We start from the raw sequence: 13976 nt of genomic DNA on the forward strand, positions 1-13976 counted from the left end.
CCCATTCTCCTAAATTATCTAAGTCTCTGCAGGCTCAACACTACCCACTCCTCCACCTATCTTTGTATCATCGGCAAATTTATCCACAAATCCTTTAATCCCGTAGTCCGAATCATTGACATACATCGTAAAAAACAGTAGTCCCAACACCGACCCCTGTGGAACTCCACTGGTAACTGGCAACCAAGCCAGAATAGGATCCCTTTATTCCCTTTGTCTTTTGTTTTCTGCCGATCCGCCAATGCTCCACCCATGCTAGTAATTCCCCTGTAGTTCCATGGGATCTTATCTTGCTAAGCAGCCTTCTGTGCAGCACCTCGTCAAAGGCCTTCTGAAAATCCAAGTACATTCACATCTACTGCATCTCCTTTGTATACCCTGCTTGTAATTTCCTCAACAAATTGCAGTAGGTTAGTCAGGCAGGATTTTTGTTTTTGGAAACCGTGCTGGCTTTGGCCTATCTTGTCATGTGCCTCCAGGTACTCCATAATCTCATTCCTAACAATCTATTCCAACAACTTCCCAACCACTGATGTCAGGCTAACAGATCTATAGTTCCTTCTGCTGCCTCCCACCTTTCTTCAATAGTGGAGTAACATGTGCAATTTTCCAGTCATCTGGTACAATGCCGGAATCTATCAATTCTTGAAAGATCATTGTTAATGCCTCCACAATCTCTCCCAACTACTTCCTTCAGAACCCGAGGGTGCATTCCATCAGATCCAGGAGATTTATCCACCCTCAGACCATAAGCTTCCTGAGCCCCTCCTCAGTTATAATTTTCACTGCACATACTTCACTTCCCTGACACTCTTGAATGTCTGGTATACTGCAGATGTCTTTCACTGTGAAGACTGATGCAAAATATGCATGCAGTTCCTCTGCCATCTCTGCATCTCTCATTACAATATCTCCGGTGTTATTTTCTATTGGTTCTATATCTACCCTCAACTCTCTTTTGCTCTTTATATACTGAAGGCTTTTAGTATCTTCTTTGATATTAGTCGCCAGCTTCCTTTCATAATTCATCTTTTCTTTCCTAATGACCTTCTGAGTTTTCTTCTGCAAGTTTTTAAAAGCTTCCCAATCCTCTATCTTCCCACTGGCTCTGGCTTCCTTGTATATCCTCTCTCTTGCTTTTACTTTCTCTTACTTCACTCGTCAGCCACAGTGGTATCCTTCCATTCAAAAATTTCTCCTTATTTGGAATATATCTGTCTTGCACTTCCCTCATTTTTCGCAGAAATTGCAGCCATTGCTGTTCTGTCCTTCCTGCTAGTGTCCCTTTCCAGTCAACTTTGGCCAGTTCCCCTTCTCATGCCATTGTAATTTCCTTTATTCAACTGAAACACGGACACATTGGAATTTACTTCCTTCTTCTCAAATTTCAAAGTGAACTCAATCATGTTGTGATCACTGTTCCCTAAGGATTCCTTAACCTTAAGCTCTCTTACCTCCTCCGGATCATTGTACAACACCCAATCCAGCACAGCTGATCCCCTAGTGGGCTCAACAACAAGCTGTTCTAAAGAGCCATCCCTTAGTCATTCTACAAATTCTCTCTCTTGAGATCCAGTACTGGCCTGGTTTTCCCAATCCACTTTCATGTTAAAATCCCCAATTATGGACATTGCACTACTGACACACCTTTTCCATCTCCTGCTGTAATTTGTAATCCACACCCCAGCTGCTGTTTGGAGGCCTGTATACAACTACCATTAGGGTCCTTTTACCCTTGCCATTTCTTAACTCAACCCATAGAGACTCTACACCTTCTGATCCTATGTCATCCCTTTCTAATGATTTAATATTATTTCTTATACACAGGGCCACACCACCCGCTCTGCCTGCTAACCAATACATCATTTATCCTTGGATGTTCAGCTCCCAATGGCAACCATCCTTTAGCCAAGTTTCAGAGATGGCCACAACGTCATACTTGCCAACCTGTAGCTGAATTTCAAGATTGTCCATTTTATTTCTTATACTGCATGCATTCAAAAATAACACTTTCAGTCCAGTATTTGTTGCTTTCTGTTTTAACTGCACCACACCTCTATTGCTTTGTAGATCATCCCACTGGCTCTGATTATGCCTCATCTCCTGCCTGTTCTTTCTATCATCTCTGTTGCACACTATCTTTGATTTATTTGTTTCCCCCTTCCTCAGCTCTATCACTCCAGTTCCTATCCCCCTGCCAAATTAGTTTAAACCCTTCCTAATAGCTCTATTAAACCTGCCTGCTAGGATATTGGACCCCTTTGGGTTCAGGTGTAACCCATCCTCTTTGTACAGGTTGTACCTCCCCCAGAAGAGGCCCCGATGATCCAGAAACCCGAAGTCCTGCCCTCTACACCAGCCTCTCAGCCACGCGTTAATATGCCTGATTGTGCTACTCTTGCACTCATTAGCACATGGCACAGGCAGCAATCCTGAGATTACTACCCTGGAGGTCCTGCTTTTCAGCTTCCTACCCAACTCCCTGAATTCTCTCTTCAGGATCTCCTCCCTTTTTCTACCTATGTCATTGGTACCAACGTATACCAAGACTTCTGGCTGTTCACCCTCTCCCTTCAGAATACTCTGCACCTGATCCGAGGCATCCCGTACCTTGGCACCTGGGAGGCAACACAACATGCGGGTATCTCTATCAGGTTGACAGAACCTCCTGTCTGTTCTCCATCACTATGGAATTCCCTATGATTACCACATTCCTCATCATCTTCTCTTCCTTCTGCACCACGGAACCAGGCTCAGTGCCAGAGACCCGATCACTTTGGTCGTCCTCTGTCAGGTCACTCCCCTCAACAGCATCCAAAACGAGATAGCGATTACTGAGGGGGATGGCCACAGGGGTGCTCTCTACTATTTGAGCTCTTTGCATCCCTTCCCTGACAGTCACCCACTTATCTAACTCCTGCTGCCTCGGGGTGACTAACTCCCTGTAGCTCCTACCTATCGACTGCTCACTTTCCCTCATAAGCTGTGGGTCACCAAACCGCAGCTCCAGATCCCTAACACGTTTTCTCAGGAGCTGCATCTCGGTGCACCTGGCGCAGGTGTGGCCATCTGTGAGACTGGAAGATTCCTAGGATTCCCACATCTGACGCCCAGAGCAAATCACTAACCCTACAGATATGCTGTCTATTCCTCAAAAAATGCAAGGAAAAAGCCACTTGCATCACCTACTTACCCACTTACCACGCCGAAGCCCGAATGAGCCAAAGCCCTACCACTCTGACTCAGACCACTCCGCTAGGCAGTGTCTTCCTTTTATGCCTGAACCTTCTCTGTTCTCCAGCACATGATTGGGACACCAGTTATAGCTGAGTTCCCGCAAAGCTTTCCCCTTTTAAACTTGCTTCCAGACCTGTGCGCCACCTCCTCTCTCGTAGCTCTCCATCTCACGATTGGTGTGCTGGTTCATCATAGAAATAAAAACTCACTCTTTTGCAGTTTCTCTCCTTTTTCCCCACTTACTGAGTCTCACAAGAAATTCCATTTGCCAAATTTTCATCCACTCTCTCCACCTCTCTACTCATTGAGGTCACAATGTTCTCATCACGAGTTGCCCTTTCACCTACTTCTTTGTGTTGTTCGCAAATTTAAATATCTTGCATTCTGCTTCCTCCTCTATGCCAGTAATATAAATAGTAAATAACTGGAGGTCAAGAAATGATTACTGGGGTACACCACTAACTACAGTTAAGTGTGATAGAATCTAAAAGCTATCATTGTAAATAGGTAACTGGCTGTTGGTCAGTTGGGTTCAAAGGATTGTCTTTCCAAAAAGTAGAATTGTTGAGTCTCAAGTCAACAAAAGTTTTGATTTTTTTTTTAGTGTTTTTTGCAAGAAGTGTTTCTCCTGGTTGTTTTGAAGCCGTTCATGAAATTGAGCCTTATGATCTGAAAACTACTATTGGTGTAATTATTCCTGAAAGACTTGCTGTGTTAGCAACTACATTAGTTTACAGTAATCAGAAACTTGAATTACATAGGAACAGAGCTAAACCTAATACCTCACATACCAGAAATCTTTATCATTCATCCTGAAATTTCTAACAACCAGCATACATAATGTTTTTGAGTTCAGAGACGCATGCCTGTGTTTCATCCTTAAGTGGCTCCAAATGTATGTTTTACTCTGCAGTTTTCCTTTAGAGACTTCCAGTATTGAATCCAGTACCTTATATCACCCTTCAACTTTAGAAATTAAGAGGATATGAACTCGTAATTTAAGACCTGGTATTGCAATTGAATTACTTTGTGTGCTTTGTAAGGTCACTGTCTTTCAGGCAGCACTGGAACTGATTATCTGTATTCTCTAGATGTCTGGCAAGGATTTTGTTGTGCTTATGTACCACTTCCTCATTTTTGATTTGCACATTGCTAGAAAACATAGCTAACAATGCAATGACCTTTTTTCCTTGTCCTTCTATAACACCATAAAAACAAACTGGTATATCTTCTTAATCAAATCTAGATGAGTTTATTATTAAACCACAATTACAATAGGTGACACTTCTCACGCTCTGAATTTTTTCAATTATTTTAAGTTCCCTGGCCCCCACCGCTTTATTTTCACCATGGATGTCCAGTCCCTATATACCTCCATCCCCCACCAGGAAGGTCTCGAAGCTCTCCGCTTCTTTTTGGATTCCAGACCTAACCAGTTCCCCTCTACAACCACTCTCCTCCATCTAGCGGAATTAGTCCTTACTCTTAATAATTTCTCCTTTGGCTCCTCCCACTTCCTCCAAACTGAAGTTGTAGCCATGGACACCCGTATGGGTCCCAGCTATGCCTGCCTCTTTGTTGGCTTTATGGAACAATCCATGTTCCAAGCCTATACTGGTATCTGTCCCCCACTTTTCCTTCGCTACATCGACGACTGCATTGGTGCTGCTTCCTGCACATATGCTGAGCTCGTTGACTTCATTAACTTTGTCTCCAATTTTCACCCTGCCCTCAAGTTTACCTGGTCCATTTCCTACACCTCCCTCCCCTTCCTTGATCTTTCTGTCTCTATCACTGGAGACAGCTTATCTACTGATGTCTACTATAAGCCTACGGACTCTCACAGCTACCTGGACTATTCCTCTTCCCACCCTGTCTCTTGCAAAAATGCCATCCCCTTCTCGCAATTCCTCTGTCTCCAACGCATCTGCTCTCAGGATGAGGCTTTTCATTCCAGGACGTAGGAGATGTCCTTTTTTTAAAGAAAGGGGCTTCCATTCCTCAACCATCAACTCTGCTCTCAAACGCATCTCTCCCATTTCACGCATATCTGCTCTCACCCCGTCCTCCCGCCACCCCACTAGGAGTAGGGTTCCCCTTGTCCTCACCTACCACCCTACAGCCTCAGGGTCCAACATATAATTCTCCGTAACTTCCGCCACCTCCAACGGGATCCCACCACGAAGCACATCTTTCCCTCCCCCCACCCTTCTGCTTTCCACAGGGATCGCTCCCTCCGCGACTTCCTTGTCCATTCGTTCCCCCCCCCCATCCCTTCCCACCGATCTCCCTCCCAGCACTTATCCTTGTAAGCGGAACAAGTGCTACACATGCCCTTATACTTCCTCCCTCACTACCATTCAGGGCCCCAGACAGTCCTTCCAGGTGAGGCAACACTTCACCTGTGAGTCAGCTGGGGTGATATACTGTGTCTGGTGCTCCTGATGCGGCCTTCTATATATTGGCGAGACCCGACGCAGTCTGGGAGACCGTTTCGCTGAACACCTGCGCTCTGTCTGCCAAAGAAAGCAGGATCTCCCAGTGGCCACACATTTTAATTCCACGTCCCATTCCCATTTTGATATGTCTATCCACGGCCTCCTCTACTGTAAAGATGAAGCCACACTCAGGTTGGAGGAACAACACCTTATATTCCATCTGGGTAGCCTCCAACCTGATGCCATGAACATTGACTTCTCTAACTTCCGCTAATGCCCCACCTCCCCCTCGTACCCCATCCCTTATTTATTTATTTATTAGTATTTTTTTTCTCCCTCTGTCCCTCTTACTATAACTCCTTGCCCATTCTTTGGGCTCCCCTCCCCCTTTCTTTCTCCCTAGGCTTCACGTCCCATGATCTTCTCCCTTCTCCAGCCTTGTATCCCTTTTGCCAATCAAGTTTCCAGCTCTTAACTCCATTCCTCCCCCTCCCCCTTCCACTTTCAAATCTCTTACTATCTCTTCTTTTAGTTAGTCCTGACAAAGGGTCTCGGCCCGAAACGTCAACTGTACCTCTTCCTATAGATGCTGCCTGGCCTGCTGCGTTCACCAGCATTTTTCATGTGTGTTGCTTGAATTTCCAGCATCTGCAGATTTCCTCGTGTTTGCTTTACAATAGGTTTGGTCATATTGTGCAAATGACCCTTCAACTTCTAACTATGCCATGTGTGGCAAACAGCACATTCTCCCAATGTGTCAATATTACAGACTTCAGATAATACAAGTTAAAGCAAATTAAATTAAACATTTACACTGAAAGTTTATAGAATGCAATTTCAGCCAAAAAAGGAGTCATGTGGAAATGTGGTAAGTAACTGTATAATAAAGTAAGTCTGTGATTTTGTTTCCAAACATTTTTCAGCAGCAAGTGATTTGTTGAGACTTTGTAGCAATAAGTGTTGTTTCTTTTTGGTTGGGCGATTGTACCTTATGGGGCTACTTGGGGATCAGCGCTACGGTGCTAATTATTCAGAAAAAATGGTTAATAGTTTGCGTAAGAGGACCCGTTGTGACTGAACGAATTCACCGGAGTGACACTAAAGCTGGTGACAGTAGAGATGTTTGTTCAACCCAACAAACAGGCATCATTGTGGAGGCACATTCAGTAGAGGCTCACGAACCCAAAGATGCATCACATTTTTATATCTTTAACATCAAACGTAACAGTAGATGATTCAATATAATTTCAATAGTTACAATCACATTGTTTACTTCAGTACTTTGGGTTGCCAGATAGTTCCTTTGAGATACATATTGGAAGCATACTGTAACAGATAAGACACCAATGAGGGTCCAAACACCTTTGGGAGAAACTAATTAGCACAAATATTCCAAAACCTTTTGACGATAGAGACAAATACCTAAAATTAATGTTGTCAGGGCTGTCTCCGAGTACACAAATATGGTAAGTACACAAAAACTCTTGACTGCCTTTACTTGTGACTGTGTTTGATGTGCAGTGACAACATCCATCTGGTCTGCCAGCTTCCAGTCAAGTCACAATGGTGCAAATAACGTAGCCATGTTGCCTGGTTTGAAGCAATCCAATGAATACAACCCTTACCCCACCACCACTTCCCAACCCCATGTCTCTCTAGCTCCACTGTCACCTCTTGGGTTCTTGGAGCCTCCATCTTCTTCCCACCCCAGCTTCCCTGAACACTCCAACCCTCCTCTCTCCTCTGGCACCACCAACTCTTTTCGCCGCTCTGATCCTAGCTCCAATCCTTGCCATGTCTTCACCATTCCCTTTGACCTTCTGAATGATCTTGACAACCGGTCTTTTGGATCAATATACAGGAGGGTTTGTGATCTCTAGTCGAATAGCTGCAAGGACTTCGCCCCAGTGGCACACCCTCCTGGACTGTCCTTTTGATCACTGGCCCAGCCATTGAAAGGGCCCTGCATATCTGTTCACTCCCCATTCAGCTGGGGTGGCTGCCATCCAACCCTGTCTATGATTTCTTCTCTCTTGGTGTGCCTTGCTATTGATGTTGTGAAACTTGATGTCTCAAGCTTAACTCGGATCCTTTCCTATCTATTTTCCCCAATATCTTTCTATTCTGATCTGTACAACTAATTATCTACCACCAAGAACCAGCCTTCATTACAAAGTATAGTTGCCATTATATTTCTAAGTTCACTGACAAGCTCTCTCCATTTGCATTTCCATTCTCTTTCATCTGTGGGTCTACTTCCATCGGTTGTGGTCAGATGTGGCATGGAGCTGGTGTTCACTTAGATTCTGTGTAATGACGTTGTTAGTGGGTGGAATTGATCCCTTGTTCTGTCTGTGAGGGTGACGAGGAGAGTTGTTCTGTTTAACCTGAGTCCAGTTTTTCTGCTGGCTGCCTCGTTGGGTCTGTACACACACACAGATGTCATCTGTTCCGAGCACAACCTGCGGTCCTATCCACCTGGGAGGAAACCTGTCTTTTCAAGCTGCTTCCCTTCCATGACTTGCTCACCCTTGGGAGGACTATCTTTGCTCTCTCTGATCAGCAATTGTTTGTTGCTGTTGTTCTTTTTGCAATACGTTTGCTCTCCCTGTCTTGTCTGTTATTTCTCCCTTTTCCAAATCTATAATCGCACCTGCCTTACTCAGTGTACCTATCCCCTGGACAGGACCCTCATTGATTGGGCACACCCAAAAAATCTGCAGAAAGCTACACTCCCTCAATCTCAAACACCTGAGGCTCTCTTATCCTGCCAGTAGTTGTTTCACCTCCTGCACTGGTACTGTAGATCACCTCTCCAATCATAGGCAAGGGTAGATCAGTTATCAACACTGATGACCCTGTATCCTGATAAACCCTTTGTGTACGTCCATGGCCAGTACTTGCAGTGGAGGCTATTGCCAGCCATTTGTCTGACCTGGATGTTGTCCTCACCAGCTCTATGATCTGGTCGGCAATCAGATGAGACAGAGGGCATTGGTGTGGCTTCTGCCCATTTTGGTGAGCGACTCTCACACCTTCTTCCCTTATTAGGACACTGCCTCCAACCATGGCCTGAGAAGCCACAGCTGAAACAAATCATCTCCTTTGCCCTTCTGCATTTATTGGTTGCTGGCACACAAAGCAAGTTCTCTGTGACATCGCAGCAGCTACAGTACAGCCACTTTACGACAACTTCTCTCCCTCTGGTCTGTCTCCCCAGCCCATGACACTATCGCAGAGTAAGTTGATCCCACCGCTCTTCCCAAATCTAAAACTTCCTGGAGGGCTGAGCTCAGGCCTGCCTTCATTATTTTCAGGAAAAATGAAACATCTCTCCCTGGATCATTCAACCATAAATACTCCTCATATCCTTGATAATTACACTCTGCATAATCAGTGGTAGGCTCATTTTTCTTTATTATTGGCATTCCAGTAGTTGCCTATGTATCATTCTGCACAACTTGGGCCGAAACATCCCAGATATTCCTCAGACATTTTGCTTTTACCAATACGAGTATATCTTTTAGGTGCATCTGGTGAATTTCGACGATTAAGTACCAAGTAAAATTCATCATCAGAGCATATACATGTCACTACATGCAACCCTGAGGCTCTTTTTCTGCAGGCATATCTATAGAACAGTTACTGTAACCTGTAAACATCAGGAACTATAAATGTAAACAAACTGTGCAAATGCAGATATAAATAAATAACAATAGATAATGAGCATGAAATAACAATATAACAGAGTCCTTAAATAAGTGTAGCTGTATGTTGTTGTTCAAGAGCCTCATGGTTGAGAGGTAGTAACCGTTCTTGAATCTGGTAGTGTGAGTCTTGTGGCACTTGTACCTTCTACCTGATGGCAGCAGCAAGAAAAGAGCATGACTTGGGTGGTGAGGACCTTTGATGATGGATGCTGCTTTTCTATGGCAACTTTCATGTAGATGTGCTCAGTGGTTGGGAGGGCTTTACCCGTGATGTACGGGGCTGAATCCACTATCTCTTGTAGGATTTTCGGTTAAAGGCATTGGTGTTTCTATAAAAGGCCTTACTGCAACCAGACAGTACCCTTTCCACCACAGATCTATAGAAGTTGCCGAGGTTTTCAATGGCATGCTGAATCTCTGCAGACTCCTGAAATAGAGGCACTGCCATGCTTTCTTTGCGATAATAATTTATAAGATGGTTCCAGGACAGGTCCTCTGATTTAGTGACACACAGGAATTTAACGTTACTGACCCTCTCCACCTTTGATGCCCTTATTCTTGAAACACAAGAACAAGCTCAAAAACAAGTATGCTACTATACAGTTTCCCTAATCAAGTATACACACACCATGTTTGAGATGCTAAGTGACAGCATCCAGCTGGTCTGCCAAGTCACAGTGGTGCAAATAACTTGGCCTGTTGCCTGGTTTAATGCAAGCTAATTAATACAACTCCCATTGTCTTAACATTTGATTCTTGCATATGCAATCTCTTAGTCTGTGAAGCAGCCTGTGCTTTTAATGTCAATCCAGACCATTGCCTATTTTTTATTGTCTTCAACGTTTCTTGGTTTTTATCTTGCTCAGTGGTTTCCAAAGTGGGTGAAATCACCCCTCTGGGGATGGTAGGCTTTCAAAGAGGTTGATAAAAATAAGGGGGCACTTGGTAGCAGGGGGGACAGCTGAGGGATTACAAGCTTAATTTAAGAAATGTATTACTTATAAATATTTGATTCTCAATGCTTCATAGTTGATTGCAATGATCACGTAATCACCTCATCTCTTGCTAACCCACTGTTCTCTTAGACTTTGCTTGAAGCACATTATAGTTGTTGAAAAGCAATAAAGCAATGTGACGCTTCTGTATTTGGCTTATTGTGAGAAATCTGGACTGAAGAGATTGTGTTATTTACAAGCCCAGCTTGCACATTGTTACCGTTCATTACTGTAGTACAGTTTTCAAACTCTACTCACACAGTGACTAATTTTCTGTGAGTTAGGGTACAGCGTTCAAAGGCGGGAAGTTCAGAATCTCCCCTTCTGAATGGCCTTGACCGCGTTCCTCTAGCCCACAGCCTAACTGAGACATTGCTGCCCCACCTTATGTACCTTTAGGCCAAGAGTCGGGTTTTGCCTGAGCTATGATAATGTCCTGAATTTTCCCCTTTATTGATCTCAACACATGAGGTTGGACTTGAAACAATAGGCATTTGACCATGGCCATTGATCCATAATGAAAATGGCAGAATCAGACCAAATGAAAAAGAGGTGCAAACAGTATAGTGTGTGGTATCTGAAATATGGATTTATACCAGCACCAAGCAGCCAATGTTGTCTTGTGTGTGAAAAAGCTTTTTTAAATGAGGGAATGAAACTGCCCAGGCTGCTTGACATTTAAAGAGAATACACTCTGATAAAGCAATCAAGAACTTGGCTTATTTTCAGTCACTTTGTGAAAACTTTCAGAAATGGAAAACATTCCAAAATATGTTTGCCAGCACTTCTCAACAAAACATACAACTTTTCATTGCTCATTGCTAAATCTGGACAGCCCCATACAATTTGAGAAGAACTAATTCTGCAGCCGAAAGCGAGGTTCTGAGTATGGTTTTGCATAAGTCACGAGACCAAATATTTAAAGTGATTCTGCTCAGTGACAACTCTGATCACAAAGACAAATAGATGAAATTGCTGAGAATATGGAAGACACTTTGTGCAACATACTTGGGATAACAGAATTTGCTCTGCATTTAGATGAGTCAACTTTGCCAATCAACAAATCTGCTATTTTGTTATGTTTGCTTCATAAAAGTTGAATGCATGGTTCAAGAGGTGTTATTTGCAAGGGGATTAGAAACAGATGCAATGTGCAAGTCAGTATTTTGGGTTGTTGAGTGATTTTTCAGATGAGGACATTTCACTCACTAACGTTCTTCCTTGTGCAACCGATAAGATACTGTCAGTGATAGGACAGTACTGTGGGGTTATTACTTTCTTGAAAAAACATTTACCAATCGCTGTCTAATTCACAGATGACATCTTGTCACAAAAAACCCAAGTGATCGGCTGCACAAATCATTGAATATTGTTAATGATTTTGCATGTATTTTCTACTTGTTCTGATCTGATGAAATAATAGAATTTTCATTAAGGTGAAATATTAATTTAGCCCTTTTGTAAACCGATAACTTGGAAGTTGAATAATTTGTATTGAAAGAACTGCACATTAGCAGTTTGAATGTATATTTTAACTTTCCATTGCTTTTATTGTGTTGAGGAAATTTGTAGTAATGAAAACCAACCCCTAAACTCAACTTGGTAACTGATTTACATGTAGAAGGTATACAGAGATTATTTTTGTTCAGCTGTATATTTCTTACTGATACATCTTCGCATCTAAAATTTGCTTTGTTTCATAACAGAAAGAAAAAATCAGAGAAAGATTTGTGGCTGATTTACAAAGAGAATTTGCAGGGAAAGGGCTCACTTTTTCTATAGGTAATTATAATTCTCTTTACTATGTAGGAAAATGGGGAAAAAACGAGTTTGAAATAGTTAAGGCAAATGTATGATTAAAAACAGAAACTAGTAATCCTTCATTGTTCTGCAACACCTTGTCAGAAAAAAAATCATGTAATTTAATAAAATAATACATTGTATAAAGCTGTTCTATATTTTTCAATTTACTTTTGCTTTGCTTTACTGAGATAATTATTGCATTGAGGACAGGTATAATTATTGCATTGAGGACAGGTATGCAGTCAAATAAGGGTAAGTTTATGACAGCCCAAAGCTGTAATTTTAATGAGCCTTTATTTAAACAATCAAGAACAAATATGTTCAGGAGAAATCAAGTAGAATGTCTGAGAATCAAACAGAATTTTATATCTTTTACTTACAATGATAATGATGATGATGGACGAGATTCAGACTATCTCTAAGGTAGTAGCAATCTTAAGAACTCTTATGTTTCTACATATGTTTGAGATGCATGTCCCCACTAGGTAATTGTTTTTCAATGATGCTTATGCCTTAATACTATAGTAGCTCCAGTGTCCGGTCTATTCAGATTTTGTTCTCAACCATCTAGTACAATTCACACTTATTTACATCTTTTATTTCCCTGGTCCTGATCTCAAGTGTTTCATGCCATGGAGGTTTTATGGACCTTGTGTGATTGGATACATGTTCCCATGGCACAGTTTCATCTTCCTTGATATGGCCCATTATATTCCCTCCATATTTGGTCTCATGGTCATATCTCGATACAGTATACGTGTATACAGTATACATATGTATACATCTCCTATACATGTGTTAAGGAGCCAGTCAATGTCTGTATAAATACTATGATTAGTTTATAGGACTATTTGTGTCAAGTGGGTACCCTCAGCATCAACCTCTGGCAGCTGCTTTTGTAATAAAGAGCAGATTGTTTACTATGTGATTTCAATATGAATCATTAGAAGAGTGCTTCTGCAAAACAATATAGAAATATGGGTTTGAAGCCTGGTTCTTAGCATCCATATTTCCTATATTAATATTATAGATTATGAGGACACTCAGTCCTCGTTTATTGTCATTTAGAAATGCATGCATTAAAAAATGATACAACATTCCTCCAGAATGATATCACAAGAAAAACACAGGCCAAACCAAGACTAAAACTGACAAAACCACAGAATTATAACATATAGTTACAACGGTGCAAAACAATACCATAATTTGATAAAGAGCAGACCATGGGCACAGTTAAAAAAAATCTCAAAGTCCGGAGAGACTCATCATCCTACGCAGGCGGCAGAAGGGAGGAACTCTCCCCGCCATGAACCTCCAAGCGCCACCAACTCACCGATGCAGCACCATTGGAAGCACCCGACCGCAGCGGACTCTGAGTCCGTCCGAAAACTTTGAGCCTCTCTGAGCACCATCCTCTGCCAAGTGCTTCGACCCCACCCCAGCCGCCAAGCAACAAGCAAAGCTGAGGGCTCAGGGCCTTCTCCTCCGGAGATTTGGGACAGCACAGTAGCAGCAGCAGCGAAGCAGGCATTTCAGAAGTTTCACCAGATGTTCCTCTGTGCTCTCACGTCAGTCTCCATCAAATCAGGATTGTGCACGGCACCCTACTTGACAAATAACAGACATCACCACCGGAGTGACTGCTGCGAGCTGCGTCACGCCGCCGGCTTCTACAGAATATTATCCCACTGATTCTCAAGCAGCTTGTATCCTGTTAATCCACCTCACACAAATAAAGAGACCAGTAATTAAGTAAACTATATTTTTATGTAATTTCATATGGAATGCATAAT

General features: G+C 42.6%; 1 protein-coding gene across 1 annotated transcript in view; it reads left to right on the forward strand.

Annotated features, from left to right (window-relative positions):
• Positions 1 to 13976, forward strand: part of pmm2 (phosphomannomutase 2) — a 37634-nt gene that overhangs the window by 16518 nt on the left and 7140 nt on the right. The window contains exon 6 of the mRNA XM_063059016.1: positions 12087 to 12162. Coding sequence (XP_062915086.1) covers positions 12087 to 12162 — 76 coding nt within the window. The remainder of the gene's footprint in view (positions 1 to 12086; positions 12163 to 13976) is intronic.

This window comes from Mobula hypostoma, chromosome 9 (assembly GCF_963921235.1).
Source record: "Mobula hypostoma chromosome 9, sMobHyp1.1, whole genome shotgun sequence".
In the NCBI taxonomy this organism is placed as follows: Eukaryota; Metazoa; Chordata; class Chondrichthyes; order Myliobatiformes; family Myliobatidae; genus Mobula; species Mobula hypostoma.